This window comes from Lithobates pipiens, unplaced genomic scaffold (genome assembly GCF_037356315.1).
Source record: "Lithobates pipiens isolate NorthernLeopardFrog02 unplaced genomic scaffold, aLitPip1_a1.2 Scaffold_8, whole genome shotgun sequence".
NCBI lineage: Eukaryota > Metazoa > Chordata > Amphibia > Anura > Ranidae > Lithobates > Lithobates pipiens.
This window is the reverse complement of record NW_027507903.1, coordinates 616,889,495-616,916,773: the sequence shown is the minus strand read 5'-3', so window position 1 is coordinate 616,916,773 and position 27,279 is coordinate 616,889,495. Positions and strand designations below refer to the sequence as shown.

The following is a 27,279-nucleotide window of genomic DNA, read 5'->3' as shown; positions in this document are numbered from 1 at the left end:
GATTTAGCACACATTAATAATTTTTGTTTCAATTTACATCAATTATTGTGGGGGTTTTCTCTATATTATTCATACTAATGTCATTTTAGATCTAGTATACACTATATTCACTCTATGATGATATGATAGTATTCATGTATACTATTTACTAATCACAATTTTTGTCAATTCAATATTGTTTTTCACGTTTATCGGTATAGGTTTTGATTAGGTTTTAGGTGTTTGATTAATCTTTAATTTTATTGTTTTTAGCGCAGCTCATTTTGTTCACCTATTTAGTTTGATATCGGAGTATTACGATTAGGGTTGCTGCTTATAGGTTGTTTTCTTTTGTTGTTTGAGTAGCGCGGTTTACCCCTTGTACCGTGTTTGTGATTCTTATACATTTACTGCAGCTACTTTACTCATGGATATTTTTGATTTTCGTGCCTCCAGAGTGGTAAACACAGAAGGGGTTTTTGAACCCTTTGCTGAAGGCGATGGGGATTTGGGTGGTCTCTTTACAAGGCTAAAAAACATAATAGTATCTGAGATCCACACTCAATGGGACATTGCGTTTCTGGAAACGTATATAAAATTACAGATGGTCCCACGCAGCTTAAGGTGGGAGGTTTGCCCCCAGAAAGGTGAAGTAGATCTGGAGGGGTGGTATAAATATTTTAATGAAGCTGGTGTTGCCTTTCTACGGTTCCTGGTGGAGAGGAAGAATTTGAAACTTAACCGTTTGGATATTGAGATCAAAAACTTAAAAGATAAAATATTGCCCTTTAAAAATAATGAGGAATATTTAGATAGATCCAAAGGTCTTCTTAAATTGTTGGAGAAAGAGGATAGAGAACAAAAATTAAAAAAGAAAAAAGTATAACCGAGATATCTTGGACTATCAATCTCTGACTGTTTTTGAGTGGCAAAAGAGATTACTGATAGAACAAATTGATGTCTCTGGCCCAGCTATGGATACTACCCCGGTGGCTATGTCCCAGGGTGGGATACCACCCCAGAATACACAAAACCAGACAGTACCATCTGTAAATTCTGCAAATTCTCGTTTCCGCTCCCCTGGTGAGGGAAAGAGAAATTACAGCCAAATGAGAGGTGGCAAACGAGGACCCCCTCAGGGGCATGACAATAGAGGAAGGGGACGAGGTGGGCAACGTCAGAATGCCCCCCCTCTCCCCCATACATATGCCCAAGCCCCCTCTCCCTATTATGGTCAGGCTGCCCCCCCTCCAAACTGGGGACAGGAGAGACCGCTTGTACCTCCCCCTGGATGGATGGGAAGCTTTGCTTCTAAACAGGGTTATTTTCCATCCCCTACTTATAATCAATTACCCCTCCCTTCTCAATATCCAAAACCTAACCCATCAACAGCTTATAATAACAGCCAAGTGGTACATTATGATGTGGACTACCAATCTCAATTTAATATTCCTACACAAAACAGCTTTTTGCCTTTACAAGATTCGGGGTTTCCACCTATGGAGGGTATGACTAACCTGAGGCCCAATAATATGGGTCCCTACAGTGACATTCAGGGAAACTCTGGTAATGGCAACTTGGGTATTAACCCAAGCCACAGCAATTGGGGTTTTCCCAGGCCAAACCAAGGCATCAAAAGAGTGGTCGAGCTAAGAGAGGAACTAGAGGGGGGAGGCGTACTCAGCCCAAAAAGACCAAGAACATAACTGGTGCAGGCATTTTTTACCTTAGCTCGGCCACTCTTAGTAACTGTGAACTGAGTGTCCTGGATAAGGGCCTCAAGTTTGCCCCAGCCAAAAACATGAACAAGTTTCAAACATACATGGATATTCATAGGTATGTTAGAAAACTTAATATCCAAATATATGTAGCTTCAAATCCTACCAATTTTCTTAGAAATACCTCTGGCGACTATTATCACTCGGGGCTTTCTAATCCATCACTTTTCAACCCACCTGGACATCTGTGTCCCTCTTTAAAAGTCTTTCGTGATCTGGCCCTCAAAGACCTTGAAGACTTACGTATAAAAAAAGTTAGAAATAAAGAGGTGATTGATGCTGGCATTGAATCCCTCTGCAACAATAAAAATGTGGTCATCCGCCCAGCGGACAAAGGGGGGGGCATAGTCATCCTTAATAAGGATGACTATATAGGCGAGATGAATCGGATTTTGGGAGATAGGGCTACTTACATCTCCCTACCCTCTAATCCAAATGCACAATACAAAAGAACTTTGGAGTCCCTTGTTACTGAGGGATTCGATCAGGGAATCTTAAATAAGAAAGAAAAGGCCTTTCTTGTCCCAAAAACTCCTAGAATCCCTATAATTTACTACTTACCCAAGGTCCATAAGAGTCTAACCTGCCCCCCGGGACGACCCATCATTAGTGGGATCGATTCTATCACTTCCCGGGTGGGCAGGTATATAGATTTCTTTCTACAACCTCTAGTGCGTCGAATGCCATCATTTATTAAAGATACGAGGCATATAATTAACCTTCTCGGGGGATATCATCCCAAACAAAGGAACCCTGCTGGTGACTGCAGATGTTGCGTCACTTTATACAAGCATACCCCAAAACATGGGCCTAGAGGCCGTCTCGGATTCCCTAGAGAGGTTTTCTGACCTCCCCTCAGAACAAATAATCTTTATTATGAAACTTTTAGATTATGCGGCTACGCATAACTTTTTTTGGTTTGGAGGGGATTTTTTTCGCCAGATTAAAGGGGTCGCAATGGGGGCGAAATATGCCCCTAGTTTGGCGAATTTGTTTATGGCGAAATGGGAGGAGGATGTCGTCTATGCCCGTGTCAGGCCGCAGCTGACCTTTTGGGCCAGGTACATAGACGACATCCTCCTCCTATGGGATGGGAGTGAATCGGATCTCTCCTTGTTTATGAGTGAGCTTAACGCCAACACCAGGGGTATACACCTCACCTATGAAGCCAGTCTTACCAAAATTAATTTTTTAGACCTTACTATCACTATTAAAGGAGAACGTTTTATTACATCAACTTTTTTTAAAACCACCGATAGGAACTCCTTTATACCTACTACTAGTTGCCATCATCCATCTTGGCTCAAATCAGTACCTAGAAGCCAGCTCCTAAGATTGAGACGTAACTGTACAGAACAGGATGTTTTTATACAACAGGCCCGTGTTCTCACTCAGAGGTTCATTGATAAAGGTTATCCATCTGAACCTTTGACACGTCTGATAGATGAGATTAGTCAAGTTGAAAGATCCGATTTACTAAAGGAACGAGAAGGAGATCGTCAAAACAATTTTCGTTACCCCTTCATCACCAATTATTCTTGCCAACACACTAAGATCAAACATATACTTAAAAAACATTGGCATGTACTTAGGAACGACTCGGTATTGGGAACTATTTTGCCTGACAGACCCCAAGTAGTATATAGAGGTGTAACATCTTTGAGGGACAGGGTGGCCCCTAATGTTTTGGACCCACCCACTAATCGTCCGCATTTTTTCTCGAACCTTACTGGGTACTATCAATGCAGGAAGTGCACGGTATGTAGCTTGAATGGCTGTCGGTCTAGGAGAAGTACTACCTTTAGATCTACGGTCACATCTAGGTCTTATACCATAGAACCTTTTATCACTTGCTGCTCAGAGGCAGTGGTCTACATGCTGGAGTGCCCTTGTGGCCTCCAGTATGTAGGGCGGACCAAACGTGCTTTACATGTACGTTTGAACGAACATATTGGGAATATCCGTAGAGGATATACCCAGCATTCGGTCTCCAAACACTACCTGCTGGCACACAATAGAGACCCTACCAACACAATCTTTATGGGAATTGACAAGTTCAATCCCCATTGGAGGGGAACCCATTTGGTAAGAAGCATTTCCAAGCTTGAAATGATGTGGATACACAGATTAAAAAGTTACGTCCCTCATGGTCTTAATATTGAAGTAGACGTAAATGCGTTTATTGACAATTCTTGAATAATATATGATTGGTTGGAATAGTTTATATAGCTTAGGCTTTCTGTGGTTGTTGTTGCTTTTTTAACTGTAAACTTGGTGTGAGTTCCATGAGTCCTCAATGAGGTTTTCTGCCTATATCATTTTTTTTCTGTATTTGTGGTCTTACTACTAAAAAAAGTTTCTAATTTCCACTGGTATATAAAAAAAAATTTTTTATAACGAAGAATGTATTAGTATCTGGACATACGAGACAGTACATATCTTTACTACAAAAGTTGTTTTGTTTATTCGTTTTGTTTGTGCCTAATATTATTTTATTATTTCATTGGATACCTTTTGATAAATATACTTTTCAATTGGGATTTGAAAGGAATTTTTTTAATTCCTTTTTTAATATATTTTTTTTCAATCCCCCTTTTTTTTTTTTTTTCCCTTAATGTACTTTTATGATAATTGTGTATTTTTAATTTATGGTTCTTAAAGGAATCTGGAGGGTTATGATTATGGGTTTGCCTCTGCGTAATGGTAGGGCAAATTTTTACCCTTTTCTCCTTATATAAAATGGTGGACTGGGTGATAATATGGGCATTCCAGTCCTCTTTCCCTCACCTAACATGGTGGATTGAGAGGACAACATGGAGCGCAGACCGAGGCTGTTTGTTTAAGATTCTGTATATAGGCGGTGCGTCAGAACGCCGTCCTGCATCCCGTGAACACGTCCGTTCGTGACGAAACACGCGTAGGGAGATAGGCGTTCTGACGTCTCCGCGTTCTACGCCCAACCAGGAAGTGCGGGCGGCACACGAGTCCGGCCGGCTCGTTTTTATGTGATCGTTTTTCTCTTTACGCATGTGAGTGTAAATTTTTTTTAAATTCTACTTTATTAAACCAAGTGGTTTTACGCTATGCGAGTGTCCTTGATCTTTTATATATGATCCACGATACCCTCGTTTCCTGACTGGAGGCTTCGTACTGGAGATAGAGACAGCGTGGTGCCAGCAATCTACGACACCTTCGTTCCTCGATTGGAGCCTTCGTATTGGAGATGTAGATGGTGGGATGCCTGTGATGGTTCACCCAGAAACCTCTGTGCTGTTGCCTTACTGATCTCACTAACACTGGGATCTAAAGCTCTGGTAAGCGGCCCCTCTTCTCACTGGTGGAGGATTGTTTTGAATATTTTCTATATACACGCATTTGTGGATATTTTTGCACCTTAATATCAAGTTTGAAGAATCAATAATATTTTTGGACTATAAAAAATATTTTTTTTCTTCATCACATATGAACTTTTTATGGTTTTTGAATATTATTTTTGTTAATATTATTCGTTTAGATTTAGCACACATTAATAATTTTTGTTTCAATTTACATCAATTATTGTGGGGGTTTTCTCTATATTATTCATACTAATGTCATTTTAGATCTAGTATACACTATATTCACTCTATGATGATATGATAGTATTCATGTATACTATTTACTAATCACAATTTTTGTCAATTCAATATTGTTTTTCACGTTTATCGGTATAGGTTTTGATTAGGTTTTAGGTGTTTGATTAATCTTTAATTTTATTGTTTTTAGCGCAGCTCATTTTGTTCACCTATTTAGTTTGATATCGGAGTATTACGATTAGGGTTGCTGCTTATAGGTTGTTTTCTTTTGTTGTTTGAGTAGCGCGGTTTACCCCTTGTACCATGAATAATGATAAACTCGCTCATACACTTTGCAATAATTCCAAGAAATTTGATAAGTTATGGGACCCCTTGGATTGGTTATAGCTCGACTCCCTAATGAACTCCAAGATGACCCTCTCCTTTTTCCTCATATCCCTCCTTTTCCGGTATCTACATGTAAGGTACATTTAGTTGCTTATGGGGCCTCACACATTAGGGAGTCCTACGATAATCTCAAGGATCACTGCTGGGATTTCTCCGTGGCTTTCCATTACTTTCCTCCCCCTTTTCCCTATACCATGCCCTTGTTCCTGCTCTCCATCATACATAGTAATATTACTGATGTTCGGTTTCCATTACTACTCAGGATTACGTTTTGCTTCCTTTTTTTGATGATGATCGTTTTATCTTGTTTTTTGATGAAGATGGATAGTACATTCAACCCTCGGATGTTAACCTGAGATTATTATTATAATTTTTTTTATTGAAAACATGCTTCTTTGATATAATGTTGGATGACAATTATCTTTTGTAGTCATACCTTACATGACTTTGTATCACTAGGTTGACAACCTGAGAATTGGCTTTGTTCCAATAATATGTCTGTTCCTACCAGACTTTGTTAACTTTCCAATAAAAATATTGAAATTTAAAAAAAAAAGTATTGTTCACCAAGATGTTTTTAAACATTTTGATTGCTAAACAGGTAAATAAGGGAAACCTTTCGCGATGTGGCGGAACTAGATCCTCTAGCGGCCAAAGTGGACCCTCCATTACTTACAGGGTAGGTTGCAGGTCCTGACTCTCCTGCTGAAGTACCCAAGGTGACTGCCTCTTCTACCTACCCCTTGCCCCAGCTCTGCCACCACACTTTCCATGGTGTCCGTTATGAAACTGTTGTTGGCAGATTGGCTTAATCTGTTTTCTTTAAACAAAAGTTCCACAAGCTTGTCTAGTGCAGTGATTCTCAACCAGGGTTTCGTGGAACCCTAGGGTTCCTCAAGAGGTTGCTAGGGGTTCCTTCAGCATTGGGCCATTTCTACCTCTCGGATAAATTCCCATCGACACCATTGATCTTTTTAGCTATATGTAAGGAGGTAATTCTTCCCAATGACCACAAGTGCGAGGACCATTCTTCCCACTGACCATTACACTAATGTATCATGAGTTGTAGATTTCAAATTTTTTAGTAGGGGTTCCTTGAGACTGGAGAACTATTTCAAGGGTTCCTCTGTGTTGAAAAGGTTGAGAAACGCTGATCTAGTGTATTGTTACGTTTAAAGCTTAAAGATAATTTAAGCCACTCCATCAACTAAAAATCTTTGCACTCTTTTTGGTGATTTCTCCACCTCACTTATTCGCTTAATGATAAATAAATAAGTGATTACAACCCTTTTGTCTATACAAGAATCCAGCCAATGCTGTTGTGGCTATTACCAATAAAAATCAATAACAAATGATAACTGTGCTAGAAAATAAAGATCTAATTGTATTTATACAGAAGAGAAGCTAGCCATTAATCAAACATAAAGTAGCAGGTAAAACTTTTTTTTTTTTTAGTTTAAAATATTCTTTATTCATTTTCTTCATAAATACAATCTTTATATCATATTATATCAAAATTTTAAACATAAGTATATATGTATAAAAAAAAGGAAACCATTAGATCGTCAAGGGTACAGTCATTCCTTCATAGTTTAACAATTATCTGACTTCACAGCATTATTTCCCTTCCGGCAAGATCAAAAAACAGATCAAAACAAAACAAAAACCAGAAAACAAAAACAGAACAAAGCAAAACAAACCAAAAAAATAAAACAAAACAAAAAAAAGAGACTAACCAAAATGTTCCCTCCCCCCGTCCCCCTCTCTCTCCACCTCCCTCCCTCTACATTGGATATCCTATCCTGTCCATCCAAGGCTTCCATATTTTTTCAAATTCCTTCAAGTTTCCTCTTTTGATATACACTGTCCTCTCCTTCCATATTGTTTCTGTTATTATCTTTGTCCAATCTCTTGCCGAGGGGGGGCTCTCTGCCTGCCACCTCTGTGCTATAAGCTTTCTTGCCTGAAACATACACCTCAGTATTGCTTTAGTTGTACAGGATGAGCCCCCTATTCCCTCGGCCAGTCCCAGCACACATAGTCTGGGATCTCTCCCTACTCCCACTCCAAACGTTTCATTCAGAGTGTGGATAATTTCTGACCAGTATCGAAATAGTCTGGGACATCTCCAGAACATGTGCGCTAGGTCCCCAGTATCTTGACATCTTGGACACTTATCATCCTCTCTTTTCCCGAAACCAAACAGTCTCTTGGGGGTATAGTATGATCTATGCAATAGCATCAAGTGGGAAACCTTCTGTGCAGGCGAGATTGAGATAGAGTGTCCTGCCACCAATAACTTCCTCCATTGCTCATCTGAAAATACCCCAAATTCCTCCTCCCATTTCCCTCTACATTTAAGTTTCTCTGGGTTTTCTATATTCCCTTCGATTATGTATGGGTATATTTCTGCTATGGTTCCCCCTGCCTTTTCTTGCGCGTTCAATCTATCATAAAAAGGGGAGTTATTCCACACTGGGCCTTGTTTATTAAATTGTTTATCCAACGCATGTCGGATCTGCAAATATTTAAAGAATGAATGCTTTGGTACATCAAACTCCGCCCTCAGTGCATTAAATGTTTTCAATATCCTTCCTTCATATAATTGGGCCAATTTATCAATCCCCTTTATCTCCCATGGTCTATATCTACCAATCATTTCCATTTCTGGCAAATTTAAATTATTCCATAATGGAGTATATTTAGTCAGGCCTCCCAGGCCTTTTATTGTTTTAACTGCCTTCCAGACTTTTAAACCCATTTTTATCGTCGGTATCCTATATTGAAATGAGTTTGCCTCCAGAGCTTCCATAATTGTATTGTGAGGGGACTCTGCTATCATCAATGCCTTATTTGTTCCACCGATCCTACCTTTACTTATCCCCAGATGCTGTAGTTGAGCTGCTAAAAAATAGCTCCGTGGATGGGGTACTGCCATTCCTCCTTTCCTAGTTGGTAACTGTAAGGTCTGGAGGCTAATCCTTGACACTCGACCTTTCCATATGAGTTCTCTAAATAGTTCCTCTATTTTTTTGAACCACTTTTTATCAACCCATACCGGGGAGTTATGCAATAAATACAGCATCTGGGGCAGCCACACCATTTTGATCAAATTACATCTTCCCGCAACTGATAGTGGGAGCTTCTTCCATATTTCAATCTTAGTTCTAAATTTAGTTATTAGTGGGAGTATATTATCCCCAATATATTTTCCAGGGTCTCTTTTAATAAGTATCCCTAAGTATTTTATTTGATCGACCACTTCTATCTGCGGGGCTGCCAGCATGTTTCGATTCACTGTTGAATCTACTGACATTAGGGCAGACTTTTCCCAATTTATAACCAATCCAGTAAAATTACCAAAGTCGGCAAGTATAGTCATCCCCTGTCTAAGGGTTTGTTCCGTGTCTCCCAAGAAGAGGAGGATATCGTCTGCGTACAGAGCTATTTTCTCCTCCCTCCTCTTTCTCTGGAAGCCTGCCATATTTATATTTGATCGTATTGCGATGGCTAATGGCTCCATAGCAAGAGCAAAAATCAGGGGTGACAACGGACACCCCTGTCTTGTTCCCCTCTCCAAAGAAAACCTATCTGAGTACTCATCATTAATCCTTATTCGCGCACTAGGACCACTATATAGGGTCTGTACCCAAGCAATAAACTTGGGGCCAAACCCAAATGTACCCAGTGTTCGCCATATATATCCCCATTCTAGGCTATCGAAGGCTTTACCCACATCTAACGCCATAATTGCTCTTTTACCCTCATTTTCCGTTGGTAACTGTAGATTTAGGTAAAGCCTCCTAACATTCATGCCAGTGGACCTACCGGGGATAAATCCCGTTTGGTCGGGATGCACGAGTCTCGAGATAATTTTATTCAGTCTGAGTGCCAACACTTTAGCTAATATTTTAGCGTCAGAACAAAGGAGGGATATAGGTCGATAAGATTTCGTATCCAATGGATCTTTCCCCTCCTTATGCAAAACAACTATCGTTGCTTCGGTCATTGATTTTGGAAGCTTCCCTTCTTCTTTTGCCCAGTTAAAAACTTTAAGAAGCTCTGGCAGCATTACTTTCCCATAATGTTTGTATATTTCTACTGGTAAACCGTCTGGACCTGGGGATTTCTGGTTGGCCATTTCTGCCACCGCTAATTGAATTTCCTCTAATGTTAATTGGGCTTCCATTACCCCCCTCTCCTCCTCAGTGAGGAACGGAGTTGTAATGCTATCAAAGAATACATCCATTTCCCTGTCCTTCGCAGCCCCCCGAGACCTGTACAACTTTTCATAGTATGTTCTAAAAGTATCTATGATCTCTACGCCCTGTGATATAATTTCTCCTTCTTCTGTCCTGATCGCAGGGACAGAGGAGGACAAGGAATTGGTGTTTACCAAATGCGCCAACATTCTCCCGACTCTTTCCCCCTCCCCATAAGCAATCTGGCTCTGAAATAACCTTTTATTCTCCATTTTCCTCATAATCACCATTTTATATTCCTGTTGTTTTTCCAACCATATGTTTTGTTTCTCTGGGGTAGGGCTTTCCACATATGCTCTTTCGGCTTCCATTACCTCCTCTCTTACTCTATTCTCCCATTCCTTTGACTTCCCCTTAATTTTCGCAACTTGTTGGATAAGGATTCCCCGAAGATAAGCTTTTAATGCATCCCATATCACCCCTCTTGCTGCAGTATCTTTATTAAACTCCAAAAATTCTTCTAGCCGGGTTAATATCTCTTCTGGATCACCAATTACTTCCAACCATACTGGATTCAACTTCCATACCCTAGGGGTTCTTTTTCCCTCTATATTTATTGATACTGTCAACAAAGAGTGATCAGATACCCCCCTAGGATGATATACTATATCCCTCACTACTTTATTTGCTTCCTCATTCCCCAGAACCAAATCTATCCTGGAGAGTGAGGAAAAAGAACTTGAAAAACATGAATATTGTAACAAGGTTGGATTACGAACCCTCCACATGTCAAACAACCCTCCCTCCTGCAGGAACCGAAATAGCCAGGTCTCATCTGCCTTCTGGGTGTATCTTCCTGGTGGGAACCTGTCCTGGTTTTTACTAACAACCTCATTGAAGTCCCCCACCGCTATAACCGGGGTCCCGGATTTATCCACTATGAACTCCAATAAGCGGTAAAGGACCTCCAACCCAAATGGAGGGGGAATATATATGTTTGCCAGGATATACTCCCGGTTCTCTATTACGCAATGCAGGAAAACATATCTCCCCTCTTTGTCTATGCTGATCTGTCGACACAGAAACGCAACTTCTTTCCTTATCAATACGGCCACCCCCCTTGAATAAGAGGTGTGGACTGAGTGGAATTGAAATGGAAACTTCTTACTTCGGAGTTGTAACTTAGTTTCTTCAGTTAAGTGCGTCTCCTGTAGGCAGATCAGCTGGACATCATACCTTTCAAGAATATCAAACACTGCTGCTCGTTTGACAGGTGTACCCATCCCCCGGACATTCCATGATCCAATTTTCAAAACTCTAGTCTGCATTGTTTTGAAGAAAAAAAAGAAAGACGGAGAGGGATATATTCATATATACCAAGAACTACCAAGCAGGAAGGACAAAAAAAAAAAAAAAAAAAAAAAAAAAAAAAAAAAACAGAAGGATTCTTCCAAAGGAAGAAAGAGGCATGGGAAGGAGAGGGCGAGAGAGAGAGAGGACCAAAACAAAAAAAAAAAAAAAAAAAAAAAATAATAAAACCCCACCCCGTAAACATATACATCTTTTTGCATTCTTTTTGCATAACACTATGATATTTTGTGCTAAACTTGTTCCATAGCCTAAGACCAATAAGTTTCCCCTTTACTAGTGATTTCAATCCGTGTTTTTGTATTAATTTTAATTTATAAATTACTCTTGTGTACTCAACCCTATTTTCCTTAATCTTATATCCTTTTTCTATACTCCACCCCTTACCCCACCCCCCCTTATACCATTCTAGGTTACCCCTAGGGGCTTTTCCCGTGACCGTTACATACCATCCTGTGCAATCATACCCCCCCCCACTCCCCACCCCCCCCTCCCTACTCACCCCCCTCCCGTCCCTCCCCCCTTTTCCCCGTTTACACAATTTATACATCAACATTATAACACACCTTACCCCTTACACATATATTTGTATGTATTATTTAAGTGACGACAGATATTCAATTTACCACATAACCCTCAGCCCCATATACATATGTGCTGCCCCCCCTCCCCCCCCCCCCCCCAAAAAAAAGGGGGGGGGAGGGGGGAGAAAAAAAAAAGAGAAAAAAAAAGAAAAAAAAAAAAAAAAAAAAGGAAAAAACCCCCAAACAAAAACAAAGGGGAAGGGAGAGAAAAAAAGGGGAGAGAAGACGAGAGGGCGAGGGAGAAAACGAGAAAAAAAAAAAAAAAAAAAAAAGAGAAGTTTCTCCCTCACCTCCTCCCTATCTGGTCCCCCCTTTCCTCTATCCAAGTTATTACACCAGCCGGCGAGTCAAAAAATAAAGTTTCTCCCGCTGCTATTATACGGAGTCGTGCTGGATACAGAAGAGCATATGTAATATCCATTTTCTGAAGCCTGCGCTTCACCTCTATAAACTCTGCTCTACGTTTTTGCAATTCAGGAGAAAAATCAGGATAAAACGATATTTTAAATCCCTTATATTGGATACTACCCATTTCTCTAGCCTTACGAAGTAGGACTGCTTTATCTTTATAATTCAGAAACTTTAGTAGCATAGATCTAGGGTGTCCTCCCTGTGGCGAAACTCTAAATGGAATTCTATGTGCTCTCTCTATTGCGAATTGCTGCGAAAAGGAATCTCTTCCAAACACCTCAATAAACCATTTCTCCAAAAATCCAATTGGATCCGGGCCTTCACATTTTTCCGGGAGACCAACCACCCTCACATTGTCCCTTCGAAGTCTATTTTCCATTTCATCCAGTTTCCCTTCAAATTTACCCATCTGTACTTTGAGAACCTGGACCTCCTGGTTTAAGGGATACATCTCATCTTCGATTTGACTTATTCTGCCCTCAGCCGATGTTATTCTGTCCACTGTTTTCTGGAGATCGTGACGCATCATAACTATTTCCTCTTTGATGCCCTTTGTTTGGTCACACAACTCAACCAGCGATGCTTTACAGATATTAACAGCCCCCAGCACCTCCTTTAATGATGGCTCAGCTTCTCCTTCTAATGAGGGGGCCAACGGGGGGATTGTTTCAGATCTTCCAGCTATCCCAGTATTCTTATTAGTTGCACTCTTTACTCCTATTGCGGATGGCCCTTGACTCTTTCTGTCTGATGGAATTTTTATTAGGCCCCCACCCTTAGTTGGAGTATGGTCCGGTGTGTGGGCATATTTTTCCAGTTTTGCCGCGGCTGAAGATACTCCCGGTACTGCACTCGGTTGGGGAGCCCTCTCCCTGTCTTTATCTTTATCTCTGTCTTTAGCAGATCTCAATGACTGGGTCCCCACATTATCCTGGCCGCCCTGTTCCTCCCCTCTCCTCCTTGCCGACATATCGTTGTCCTACCCCAACCCCTTCTTTAAAAAAAAAAAAAAAAAAAAAGTCCTTACGTCTTGGTTAAAGTATTTAACCAAAGATAGGGGGGGTATCACCAATGATAGTGCAGGCCCTTGACGGGGTGGCTATATAGGTATAAAAATATATATATCCAGATATATCATGTGTGTCCAAGTGCTTTTATGTAACAACCACTCTTCTTGCCTCCTCTCAACTTGGTTATTACTATCACCACAAGGCTCAGATAAAGTATAATAAATAACAGTTCATACGAGATTATAACACTGTAGTGTAGTATGCTGGTTAGCAGTATGCTGGTTTAGCAATATGAGAGATAACATGTATATGAACAAGCAAACGTCTTTCCTGCTGACTGTGAGGCTTATCTCTCAATTATCCCATGCATTCAGGGCTTAGCCAGAGTGATTCAGAGTGAGTGAGTACCTTGCACTGTACACAAATTCAATGCTTACTATCACCTCGTTGCTCGTAGTCTCGCGGGGTTTGTAGCAGCGTGGAGTTCCCTGTCTCTTCACTCAGCCATCGAGTCCCATAACAGAGCACTCGAGCCGCCCAGGCTTTGTACCGCCGTCCGTCCAGCCCTCCAGGACTAACACAGAGAGCGCACCGCGCTCGGGTAACCGAGGGGATTATGCAGGGCTGTGCTGAGGTTCGAGCACCTCTTGAGGCATGAGGGGGGGCCAACTGGAACTGCAGCGTTAATCCATACACGGGGCCGGCGCCGTCAATCCATACACGGGGTGAGAGCACACATCTCTCTCACAGCTCACTCCTCACACACTCCCACCGCCATCCCCGTACGGCCACGCCCCGTCCAGGTAAAACTTTAAAAACATTAAATGCTACAAATAAAATGCAAAGTAATACAAAAAAAAAAAAAAACAATGTTGTTGCAATGTAAATGAAAGAAAGTTACAGTATAAGGAACAAAGAATAATGGCGATACAATACACAGAAAACCTTACGTCCCCATCGTGCTCAGAGATCAAAAAGGACACCATAAGCCGATATGGAGTTTTATTTATCTGACAAAAGCCTCCTCTTGCCATTTGGTAGCATAATTTATGGACTATGTGGAATTTCACTTCAAAGGAGGTGAGAATGGAACAGGAACTACCTGACCATAAATGACAGCTGGTGTGTTAAAGATGACCTATATTATATAATAAGATTTTTGTCATAGATTATGAGTGTCCCCCCCGCCACAATTGACTGAATGTCTTAGGATATGTGGGGAGTGTCTCTACCTGGAAGGGGGTGAGGAGGCGTGATCTTTGCAAGAAAATGGAACACAAAAGCAAGACCCTCTGGGCCATTTTGATCTCTGAGCACGATGGGGACGTAAGGTCTTCTGTGTATTGTATCTCCGTTATTCTTTGTTCCTTATACTGCAACTTTCTTTCATTTCATTTACATTGCAACATCATTCCTTTTTTTTTTTTTTTTTTTTTATATATTACTTACTTTGTATTCTATTTGTAAGATCATGGTTTTTAAAAGTTTTACCAGCTACGTTATATTGGATTAATGGCTAGCTTCCCTTCTGTATAATAAATTATATCTTATTTTTTAGCAGTTATTTGTTTATTGATTTTATTTGATAATAGCCACAACAGCATTGGCTAGAATCGTATATAAAGGTTGTAATCATTTATATTCTTTATCATTAAAGTGATTGTAAAGTCTTGTCTTTAAAAAACAAAAATGTTATACTTACCTGCTCTGTTGCAGTGGTTTTGCACAGAGCAGCCCCGATCCTCCTCTTCGCCTCTCCTGGCCCCTCTCTCCTGCCGAGTACCCCCCACAGCAAGCAGCTTGCTATGGGGTCACCCAAGTCGAGCTGCAGCTCTGTGTGTCCATTCAGACACAGAGATGCCGTTAGGCCCCGCCACCTCTCTCCCCTGATTGGCTAATTGACTTTGATTGACAGCCCCGGGAGCCAATCAAGATGGAGAGACTCGGACAGTCAAAGGACTCGTGGACATCGCTGGACAGAAATGGGGCTCAGGTATTAGGGCAGTGATGGCGAACCTTGGCACCCCAGATGTTTTGTAACTACATTTCCCATGATGCTTAGCTACACTGCAAAGTGCATGAGCATCATGGGAAATGTTGTTCTAAAACATCTAGGGTGCCAAGGTTCGCCATCACTGTATTAGGGGGTTCTGGGGAGGCTGCTACATACAGAAGGATTTTTATCTTAAGGCATAAAATGCATTAGGATAAAAAAAAAACTTCTGCTTTTAAAACTCCTTTAAGCAAATAAGTGAGGTGGAGAAATCACCCAAACATAGGGAGATTGTATGTATGTGTATATGTGTATATATATATATATATATATATATATATATATATATATATATATATATATATATATATATATATATATATAGACACACACGGGTCTTCAAAAAAAAATTTCTGCTGTTTTTTATATTTAAAAAAAAAAAAAACGCAGAAACTTTTTGAAGAACTCTCTCATATATATATATATATATATATATATATAGTAAATCTTGTATTGTAAATACGTGAGCTATGTGTAGTGTGACTCGAACCTTGGTGTGCTTTGTGGACTTCTTCCAGATCTGTGCAGTAATCCCGTGTGAAAATGTTTTCCTGTAATAAAGACCGGTCACTGCTGCTCTCTCCCCCTATGCAGCGTAACTGATCTTGTCTCCGCCCCTCCTGTATTTTTCTGCAGGCAGCCTGTAGCCTCCTGGGGCCCCTCCCACAGCTCAGTTCTCTGCACATGCTCTGTATAGCACAGTGATGAGGTCTCTGTTACGTTAGCAAAAGTAATATCTGGATTTGCAAAGGAATTCGGTACACACAAAATGGATTTAATAGATTTAAGTTTTTGTACCCAAGTTCAGCTTTAAAGTTTTAGGATTTTTCCCCCCCTTTTTATTATTACACACGTCCCACTTTTTGGCAAATCCATGAAAGCAATAGGTGGCATTAGGTGTATATTTAAAGCCACAAAAATAAAAAGAATGCAAAGAAAAACAAGAAAACAAAAAGAATGCCAGGATAATAAGGACAAATTGCAGTTTATATACCAGAATCTCATTGTTCATAAGAAGTTACAGGTCTGAATTTCACTTTTCATAAATATAATTTATCAGCAAATAATAATATAATACCCCAACAAAGAAACCGTCTCCAGAGAAAAACAGATGATAAAAATAAAATGGCTTTGGCTGAGGTCACTCCACAAATAACAATTTAAAGGAAAACTCCATTCTGATTATTCTAGCTGTGAGGATTTGGTAGAGCCAGGGTAGGAGAAGCAGGAGTAGTACTGTGGGTAGATTACGCACACCTCTTTGTCCCCCATCTATGGTAATATTGCTTTAATAGTGTTCCTGTTGTGGAAGGCCCCTCCCTCGCTCAAGAGGTTCCTCCTGCACTGTAGGAGGCTCCTCCCACCCTCTTGGAGAAGACAGTAGCTTGGTAGATTACACTCACTTCTGTGTCCTCAATCTATGGTAAATCTTACATTAACAGTGACCCTTCCTACCTGTGGAAGGCCCCTCCCTCTCTCAAGAGATCCCTCCCATGCTGTAAGAAGTTCCGCCCACCACGTGGGAGAAAACAGTAGCTTGGTAGATTAGGCTCATCTCCGTTTCCTCGATCTTTGATAAATCTTGCTTTAACAGTGACCCTCCCTCGCTGTGGAAGGCCCCTCCCTTGCTGCAGGAGGCTCCTCCCACACTGTGGGAGAAGCTAGTAGCTTGGATTACAGATCTCAGAAGTCAGTTTTGAAGAATCAGATTGGAGAATCCCCAGAGGTGCCAATAATTTACACAATATACTTTTCCTGCTTCTCCTGCCCATGAGTCATGTCAGCATGGAGTTCCCCTTTAAGTTTTGTTAACTCTTTGCTACAGAGAGAGACCCCTGTGTGATTGTGCAGACGTAAAAAGCAGAACACCAGTCTAACTAAAAAAAAAAAAAATATATCAAGATATGTTTTTGAAAACAAAAAGCTTTGGATGTCACGAATACTATAGCTCCATCTCCTTACAAGATAGGAGAGCGTCTAAATGAAATTTCTGCATCTGACACCTTCACAAGCTATGTGTCTGAGCCCATGTCCCCCTAAGTAACATCTGCTCCTGAAGAGTCATCACAAAAAGATTTGCCATTCTTCCCCCACAGAAAGGGGGTTGTACATTTTCTATGAAAAAGGTAACAGTGTTGATGTATGCAAGTGTACCCGGCAGTTAAAGCCATGAGGGCACCATAAAATTTTTGGGACTTACTAAACAAAAAAAAAAAAAATACAATGGGGGGTCACATTAAGTGCTATGTGGAGTTCCCCTTTAAAGCGTTCTATTAAGACAGAGCCCCCTCCCCTATTGCACATTTGTTACACAATGTAAACCAGAAGGGGCCCAGGGATGTTTTGGGGCTCCGTTTTGTCATTTCCTCGCTAGGAGGAGAAGGAGGGGGTTTTAGCTCCAGGATTTGGGTCTGTAAGCCAGATAAATAGACGGGGGGTACAAAGTTTTATCATCCGCTCAGGAAAAACTGCTTATAGTATTTGTTCATCTGTTCGAGGAAGATAAAGGTCAGAACAGTGTGGGGTCCCAGCCGGGCGTAGTAAGGGGTGAAGCCTTTCCAGAGGCTGAAGAATCCTTCATACCGCACCACCTTCATAAGGACATCCTGGGAGAGGGATGAGAGAAAATACATGAAAACAAATGTTCGTCAACAGAGAGGCGCCTCAGATTATGGCTTTCTGCTGCTGGAGGACTCTGCTCCTTCCATTATTCAACTCGCCTCTCCTGAAATACTCTGCATTGCTGGAGGACTATTCTTTCCTCTATCCAACTCTCCTCTCCCAAAATACTATGCATTGCTGGAGGACTCTGCTCCTTCCTCTATCCAATGCTCCTTTCCTGAAGTTAGGAGTGCACCGAATGGAAATTTTGGTGCCGAATCCGAAAATGAAGGTTTGCACTAGGCCGAAAACATATCGTTTTTAAAAAATATTTCTATTTTTATATATAATTGTATTGTATCCACTTTTTAATTAATATCAATTTAAATTAATATGAATTTATTGTTTGCCATTATTGGCACCTATGGTGCAAGAAATGTCAAGAAAAATGCAGTCTGCAGTCTCTGACATCTCTTGCATTATATCCTCAGGTCTCTGACCAGCTCTTGCATCATGTCTGCAATCTCTTACTAAAACTTAAACACACTGCTAATAGTATTAGCAAAATTTCCATTCGGTGGACCTCTAGCAGACATGATACAGGAGATGGTCAGAGACTGCAGATATGATATAAGAGATCAATGCAGCCTTACCAGTGCCTGTCAGGTGAAGCCTAGCTGTGCCCAGCAGCCCCACCAGTGCCGGTCATATGCAGCCTACCTGTGCCCATCATATGCAGCCTGCTAGTGACCAGCAGCCTCACCAGTGCCCATCATATGCAGCGTGCCAGTGCCCAGCAGCCTCACCAGTGCCCGTCATATGCAGCCTACCATTGCCCATCATATGCAGCCTGCTAGTGCCCAGCAGCCTCACCTGTGCCCATCATATGCAGCCTGCCAGTGCCCAGCAGCCCAACTAGTGCCAATCATATGCAGCTTGCCTGTGCCCGGATCAGCGGCGATCTCCATGAGTCACGGAGCTGGATTTAAATTGCCCGGGCCGTAGTAACAATGTCCCGCCTCTTGTGATCTCGTCACACTGATTCAATGTCCCAGCATTGGATCAATGTGCCGTCTGTCGCAGGAGGCGGGACATTGTTACTAAGGCCCAGGCTATTCAACTCCGTGACACACGGAGATCGCAGTGAGGGGAGGAGGTGGGAGTGGAGGACTGGGCAGCATTGATGACACTCCTGCCATGGGCGGCACCCAGGGTGGACCACGCCCACTTTCAGCCAAAAGGAAAAAAACACAGCTTTTGGCACATAATTTTCAGTGCCCGAAATTTCGGTGCACATCTACCTGAAATACTATGCATTGCTGGAGAACTCTGCTCTTTTCTCTATCCAACTCTCCTCTCCTGAACTACTACACCTTTCTGGAGGACTTCCTCTATCCGATTCTCCTCTCCCAAAATACTATGCATTGCTGGAGAACTCTACTTCTTGACGCTGGCCATAGATGATACAAATTTTCCTTACGGTGGAAGGAACGAAAATCACTTGATTCCCCCATCAACATAGTTAAAGGGATTGTAAAGTAACTTTTTTTTAAAATAACAAACATGTTATACTTACCTCCAATGTGCCGCTCGTTTTGCATAGAGTGGCCCCGAACTTCTTCTAGGGTCCCTCGGCGGCTGTCTCTACTTCTTCCCGCAGCTACTTCTCACGTTCATGCGTGCTCCCTCGCATGGTGAGAAGCACCTGTGGGTGCGTTCCCGTGATACAGCCGGCGGCTATAGCAGCTCGCTGTATCACACGGCCCCGCCCCCCCGGCACGCCGCATCATTGGATGTGATTGACAGCAGTGCGAGCCAATGGCTGCACTGCCTTCAATCCATCCACTCCAGCCAATCAGTGGCCAGGCTGAGCGGCGAAGAGGACGGCGGGGGTGAGCACGGGACTTTCGAGGGTGAGGTAAGTAAAACGGGGGGCTGGGGGCGCTGGCACTGTGAGATGTTTTTTCACCTTAATGCATTAAGGTGAAAAAACATTTAACTTTACAACCCCTTTAAGTGTTGATAGGGGAATACTTCCCATTGCACTATTGTATTCTGCCAGTGGGGAGTATTCCCGGCCAGCAGAATACAAAGGTTACTGCTGGCAGCTATAGCCCTTAGCAGTAACCCGCTTGGGTACAATCAGCCTGCCCATACATGGATCAAAATTTGGCTGGTCGCTGATGAACCGGCCAAATTTCAATTGATGTATGAATAGCTTAACTCTCCTCTTCTGAAATACTCTTAGCTCCTGGAGCACTCTGCTTCCTCCTCTAGCTAAATCCCATCACCTGAAATACTCCACACTGCTGGAGGACTCTGCTCTTTCCTTTAACTCTCCTCTCCTAAAATACTTTAAACTGCTGGAGGACTCTACACCTTCCTCTATCAAAATCCCTTCTCCTAAAATACTGTGTTCCCCATGACTAAGCTCCAAGCAACGGAGTGAAACAGGTTGGTGACGTGGCCTGGCGGGAGCCCAGGCTAAGGTGGTCTCTCCCATAAGCATCACAGGACAACGCGAATGTGCGGCACCAGGAATCCTTCCTCTCTTCCTTCTAGGGCCTCTCCTAAAATACTCTCTGTTGCTGGAGGACTCTGTTCCTTCTGCTGCTATCCAACTCTCCTCTCTTAAAATACTCTGTACTGCTAAAGGACTGCTCTGCTGGAGTAAAAATCAGACAGACATTCTACATTCACTCACCAGTCCATTCCTGTACTCAGGCTTTCCATCTATCATCCGCATATTCTGTATCCTGAAGGAAAGAAGAATAATTTAGTCTCTGGTTACATCAGTAAGAGTTCACAGTCCATTCCAGTTTTATTCCAAGTAGTTTATGGTGAGCTGTACAAAAAAAAAAAGGAACTGTAATCCTCTCTAAAAAAAATATAGCGCTGTCTCAAAGCTGAACAAGCAGAACGCTAAAAGCACAAGTTAAAATACGTAACTGGAAACAGTTATTTTCAAGAAAAACCCCCTGATCTTCCCAGTAGTAAAGAAATACATTCTCATCTAGGAGCTGCCCCAGCCTGTCAATTGGATAATGAAGTAGCTACAGTACACAGACAAGGCCATCTTTAACCACTTAAGGACCAGGCCTCTTTTTCAGATTTGGTGTTTACATGTTTAAAACAGTTTTTTTTGCTAGAAAATTACTTAGAACCTCCAAACATTTTATATTGTTTTTTTTCTAACACCCTAGAGAATAAAATGGCGGTCATTGAAATACTTTTCACACCGTATCTTACAAGCGCACTTTTTTTGGAAAAAATTCACTTTTTTGAATAAAAAAATAAGACAACAGTAAAATTAGCCCAATTTTTTTTTATATTGTGAAAGATAATGGTACGCCAAGTAAATTGATACCCAACATGTCATGCTTCAAAATTGCGCCCGCTCGTGGAATGGCGTCAAACTTTTAGACTCAAAAATCTCTGTAAGCGACATTTAAAAAATTCTACAGGTTGCATTTTTTGCGTTACAGAGGAGGTCTAGGGCTAGAATTATTGCTCTCGCTCTACCGATCGCGGCGATACCTCACATGTGTGGTTTGAACACAGTTTTCATATGCGGGTGCTACTCACATATGCGCTCGCTTCTCTGCGCGAGCTCGTCGTGACGGGGTGTTTTTAAAAACCTTTTTTTTTCTTATTTATTTTAATTGATTTTATTTTTACACTGTTTTAAAAAAAAAAATAAAAAAACGGATCACTTTTATTCCTATTACAAGGAATGTAAACATCCCTTGTAATAGAAAAAAGCATGACAGGTCCTCTTAAATATGAGATCTGGGGTCAAAAAGTCCTCAGATCTCATATTTGGACTAAAATGCAAAAAAAAAAAAAAAAAAAAAAAAGAAAAAAGAAAAAATAGAGGTATGGGCGGAAGTGAAGTTTTGATGTCGCTTCCGCCCTCCTATGGTATAGAGACGGGTGGGGGCCATCTTAGCCTCACTCGTCTCCATACCCAGCTAGCGAAAGGACCCGATCGCCTCCGCCGCTACCGACGGCTCCGGTAAGCAACGGAAGGTGCGGGAGGGGGAGTGGCACCTCTCCCGCCGCCGATAGCGGTGATCTCGTGGCGAATCCGATGTGGAGACCACCATTATCGTACAGACGACCGGCGCCTGAAGAGATGGATATCTCGGTTGTGGCAGCAGCTGCTGCCGTTACCGAGAGATATCCCTCTTCAAAAATAGGACGTACATCGGCGTGTGCTGGTCGGTAAGTGGTTAAGCTACATTCCCACCTGAGTGGTTTTTTTTCCCCAGGTATTTTTATGCACATTTGAGCGTTTTTATTTGTACGGCGTTTTTAAAGCGTTTTATTTTTACTTTAATGTGTTTTTTTTTTTACTAGCCAATAGAGAAAAATATCATCTGTATCATCATTAATTGCTATGTTTTTCAACTTTCCCATCCACTTTTAATATTTATAAATTTTTTTGACTTGTTTTGTAAGGGGTTAAAGATTATGGGTTAATTACTTATATTTTTTTTTAGGTTGGGGGTTAATATTAGGCTTAGGGGTTGGGGATAGTGTTATTTTACTTATTCTCTGTATCTTTATTCATTTATGTATTATTTTATTATTTTTAATTATTGCATATGCCCTGTACACACTGTCAGACTTTAATGGAAAATGTGCGATCGGACTGTGTTGTTGTAAATTCCAATTGTGTGTGGGCTCCATGGGACTTTTTCCATCGGAATTTCCAACACACAAAGTTTGAGATCTGGATCTAAAATTTTCTAACAACAAAGTCCGATCGTTTAAATTCCGATCGCGTGTAGACAAAGTGCCATGCATGCTCAGAATAAATTACGAGACGAAAGCTATTGGCTACTGGCGTCTTTATAGTCCCATTGTACGTGTTGTACGTCACCTTGTTCTGAATTGATCAGATTTTCTGACAACTTTGTGCAACCGTGTGTATGCAAGACAAGTTTGGGCCAAAAGCCTTGGGACAAAATCAGACGGATTTTGTCGTTGGAACGTCCGACTGTGTGTACAGGGCATTACACAATACATTTCTATGGAACAGAAAATGCACCGATTGGCCCGATTTGAGCTTAAAAAAAAAAAAATAAGCTCCATAACCCTTTTGAGCTTCAGGCAACTTGTAGTGGAGATATGAACCATCTCCATAGAGAATAATTTATTCTTCTTTCTCCTCCAGTGTTTGAGTACAAAACACTGAGGTATGAATGGGGCCTTAAGGTCTGCCTAAATCACCCATAGATGGTGGTACAAAAAGCTGATGGACCTTTACAGGAAGACTCGAAGCCATGGCTGAGAGAAACTCTCACAACCTGAACTACTTCCGGTCAATGGAGGGAAACTTGCTTTGGGTAAACTGGAGCCCAACATAGGAACGAAACCACACTGTCTTGATTGAGGTGAAAGGCAGAAACTAGTTTAGGCAATAATGAAGTCCTTGGCCTCAGCATCATCTGGTCCCCATGGAAAACTAGAAAGAAAGAGGGTTGGCCAATTTAGACGCTGTCCTCCCAGAGAGGGCTGCGAGAAACGCTACTTATTGAGTGAGCACAGAAAGAGATACGTCTCTGGTGGGTTTAAATGGCAGTTTAAGGACAGAGAGAACCAGATTCAGATCCTGCCAAGTGACAGCAGAAAGGATAGGAGGGAACAACAAGGCGACCCCATCTACAAAGGATCTCGATCAAAGAGTGGGAAAGGCGTTTATTGATTGGTTTGTGCAAAAGTTACAGCTTCTACAAAATAGAGGATTGTTTTATGGCATTTTTATTAATAATTCGTTTTTTTTTTACTAGCAGCGATCAGCCATTTCTATCGTGACTGCAACATTATGGCGGACAGATCGGACAGTTTTGGTGCCATTTTGGGACCATGCACATTTATACAGCAATCAGTGCAATTAAAAATGCATTGATTACTGTGTAAATGTGACTGGCAGTGAAGGGGTTAACCACTAGGTGGCGCTGTAGGGGTTAAGTGTGTCCTAGGGAGTGATTCTAACTGTGGGGGAGAGGGCCTTGTGTGACAACACTGATCACTGCTCCACATTACAGGGAGCTGTGATCAGTGTCCGTGTCAAAAGGCAGAACGGGGAAATGCTTGTTTACATCATCATTTCCCTGTTCTTCCTCTCCGTGAGACGATCGCGGGTATCCTCGTGGGCAGTGTCTGTGGGACCCGCGAACACACTCACGGTGGTCACAGTGGTCACACGCGCCCACAAACTGCTTCTTAAAGGGCAACGTACAGGTATATTAATCTGCCTGTACATGCCCTTCTGCTGTCGTATATCGGCGTGAGCCGGCCAGCAAGCGGTTAAGGATTCTCTCCATCTGTCAAGCACTACAAACGGCTACCCCTTTTCTATGCAAGTGGCTATTAGTTACCTAGATATATTGTATTGACTCCAGTCTGAGAGACTTGCGATGAAAGTAAGGAGTACCAGTCATAACACAGAACTGGCATATATAATGTAAAATTATAGCTGACCAGGATTACATGCTAGATCTTTACAGAAACATCAACATGCACTGAAACAAAGGACGTAACAGAACACCGTTTGGTCCTCTACCTGGTTTTTGCAATGTCGACTGGCATAGAGGCAGCCGTGGTGACCAACCCGCTGATCATACTGGAACAGAAGTGAAGGAGGATATCATCCCGGAAATATCCTGTAAGAAATAAACACGGATTATTCTTGCTGAGCTGTGATATTATCATCATGAAATGTACTGTGTGCACCCAGTTCTTATTACACATATATTTCACAGAGCTCAGTGACTGCTGATTGGTGTTTAACACCAATGTCCCAACGTCAATTCCACATCTTGCACTAACATAGTGGTAACTATCTATGTATGGCTTTATCTGTCCTAAGTGGGAGACTTTGATGCACAGAAAGACATAGAGGCATTAAAAAGGGGTGGCAAACCCTCTGCGTTTTTAACCTTAATGCATTCTATACATTAAGGCAGGGGTCGCAAACTGGCAGCCCTCCAGCTGTCTCAAAACTACAAGTCCCATAAGGCATTGCAAGGCTGACAGTTACAAGCATGACTCCCACAGGCAGAGGCATGATGGGACTTTCAGTTCCGCAACAGCTGGAAGGCCAACAGCTTGAGAACCCTGCATTAAGGTGAAAACCCTTCTTTACTGCAGCTGCCCCCCGAACCCCTCTTATACTTACCTGTGCCCAGTAAGTCCCACGACAGGAACAAGCACACCAGCTTCTGCCGGTGTCTCATGTCATGATTGGATAGATTGATAGCAGCACAGCCATTGGCTCCTGCTGCTGTCAATCAAATCCAATGACACAGGCACAGGGGGTGGAGCCTAGTCCTGTCTGTGTCAACAGACGCAGCAGCAGGACACAGGAGCACGCCCACACGAGTGCCCCAAGGGAGTTCGCTTCTCCGACGGGGCACTCAAGAAGAAGAGGAGCCAGGAGCACCCTGGAACCTATACTGGGACCCCAGAAAAGGAGGATCGGGGCCACTCTGTGCAAAATCAACTGCACAGCGGAGGTAAGTATAACATGTTTGTTTTTGTTTTTTTAAACCTGAACCTTTACAACCCCTTCAAAAGAAATGATTTATATGCATCCACCTATTATCTATAGCCGAGGAATATGCTCCCCTCTTGGATTTGTGGTGGAAGTGATGATATATGAAGTGTTTTTTTTTTTTTTTTTACATAAATAGTGCAACAAAAAATTATATTTCAATGTCTGGTAAGTGCTAGCCTTTGGTTTCTTATATCTTTCAGGCATTCTATTGGTGACATCTCGGTGCTTGAGCACCTGGGACTGTACACCAGCCATGGCCATTATGAGAGGGACCACTACTTCTCCTAGGGGTCTTTGTTCTCCCCACAATCTGGAGGTCTTCAAACTTTCCAAGCAAAGGGCCAGTTTTGTATACTCCAGACTTAAGGAGAGCTGGACTGTGACCATTAAGAGTAGAAATTGTCCTGGCGTCAGTGGGAGTAAACAATGTATCTTTGGTTTTAGGGGGAGAAATAATGCCCCATCGCTGGTGAGAGGGAAAAGTGCAGAGTTATTGGAGTCAGTGGGAGGAATAGAGCCCCATCATTGGTGTCAATGGGGATAACTAGTGCCCCATCATAGGTGTCAGTGGGAGGAATAATATCCCATCATTGGTGTCAGTGGGAGGAAAAGTGCCCCATCAATGGTGTCAGTGGGGAGGTATAGTGCCGCATCACTGGGGTCAGTGGGGAGGTATAGTGCCGCATCCTTGGTGTCAGTGGGGAGGTATAGTGCCGCATTCATTGGTGTCGATGGGAGGAGCAGTGTCCCATCATTGAGGTCAGTGGGGAGGTATAGTGCTGTATCATTGGTGTCAGTGGGAAAAATAGTGCCCCATCGTTAATATCAGTAGCAGGAATTCTGCCCTATTGTTGGGGTCAGTGGAATAGTGTCCCAATGTTGGGGTTAGCGGGAGGAAGAGTGTATTTTATCAGTGGAAGGAAAAGTGCCCCAAGGGCCAGATAAAAACATACAAGGGGCTCACCGGGCCACAGTTTGGAGACCACTGCACTAGAGGGTCATAGGAGTATAATATAGATGGTTTAAATGTAAAAAAAATGTTATAGTGGATTTACTCAGTAAGTCTTACCAGAATCAAGTAGGAACTGCTTGGATTGGGAGTAGGATGCCAACTGTGCAGCATTTACAACAATAGCACGAGCCATGGTGGGTACACAGCCCTGGAAGACAGAATATAATTAATATCTGGATAACATTTTATTGTGACTAATATATTATATATACACACACACACACACACATACAAACACTATACAGTGGAAACTAATGATTTGAAACCCTGCAGATTTTGTAACTTTACACTTACAAAGAAATGAAGGGTCTATAATTGTTATTAGAGGTGGATATTAAATGATAGAGACAGAATATCAACCAAAAATCCAGAAAAAAAAAAAACACATGATACAAATGTTATAAATTGAGTAAAATAAGTATTTGAACTTCAAGCAAAACATGACTTGGTGGAGAAACCCTTGTTGGCAATCGGAGGTCAGACATTTCTTTTAGTTGGTGACAAGGTTTGCACACATCTCAGGAAGAATTTTGGTCCGCTCTTCATTACAGATCTTCTCTAAATCATTAAGGCAGTGGTTCTCAACCCCTGTCCTCGGGACCCACTAACAGGCCAGGTTTTCAAGATGACTGAAATACATCACAGGTTATATCATTTTCTGCTCAGTGATTGCAGTATTCTAGTCTGCATCTCCCCAAGGTAATACATAAAACTTGGCCTGTTAATGGGTCCTGATGACAGGAGTTGAGGACCAC

At 41.9% G+C, this 27,279-nt stretch overlaps 1 protein-coding gene across 1 annotated transcript in view; it reads right to left on the bottom strand.

Annotated features, from left to right (window-relative positions):
* Positions 1–16,315: 16,315 nt before the first annotated feature.
* The window catches only part of LOC143961412 (mitochondrial 2-oxoglutarate/malate carrier protein), a 34,957-nt gene continuing 23,993 nt past the window's right edge, over positions 16,316–27,279 (bottom strand). Inside the window, exons 5-8 of the mRNA XM_077470694.1 lie at positions 26,582–26,672; positions 24,520–24,619; positions 20,653–20,704; positions 16,316–17,953 (exon numbers count right to left, since the gene is read on the bottom strand). Coding sequence (XP_077326820.1) covers positions 17,798–17,953; positions 20,653–20,704; positions 24,520–24,619; positions 26,582–26,672 — 399 coding nt within the window. The 3' untranslated portion in view covers positions 16,316–17,797. The remainder of the gene's footprint in view (positions 17,954–20,652; positions 20,705–24,519; positions 24,620–26,581; positions 26,673–27,279) is intronic.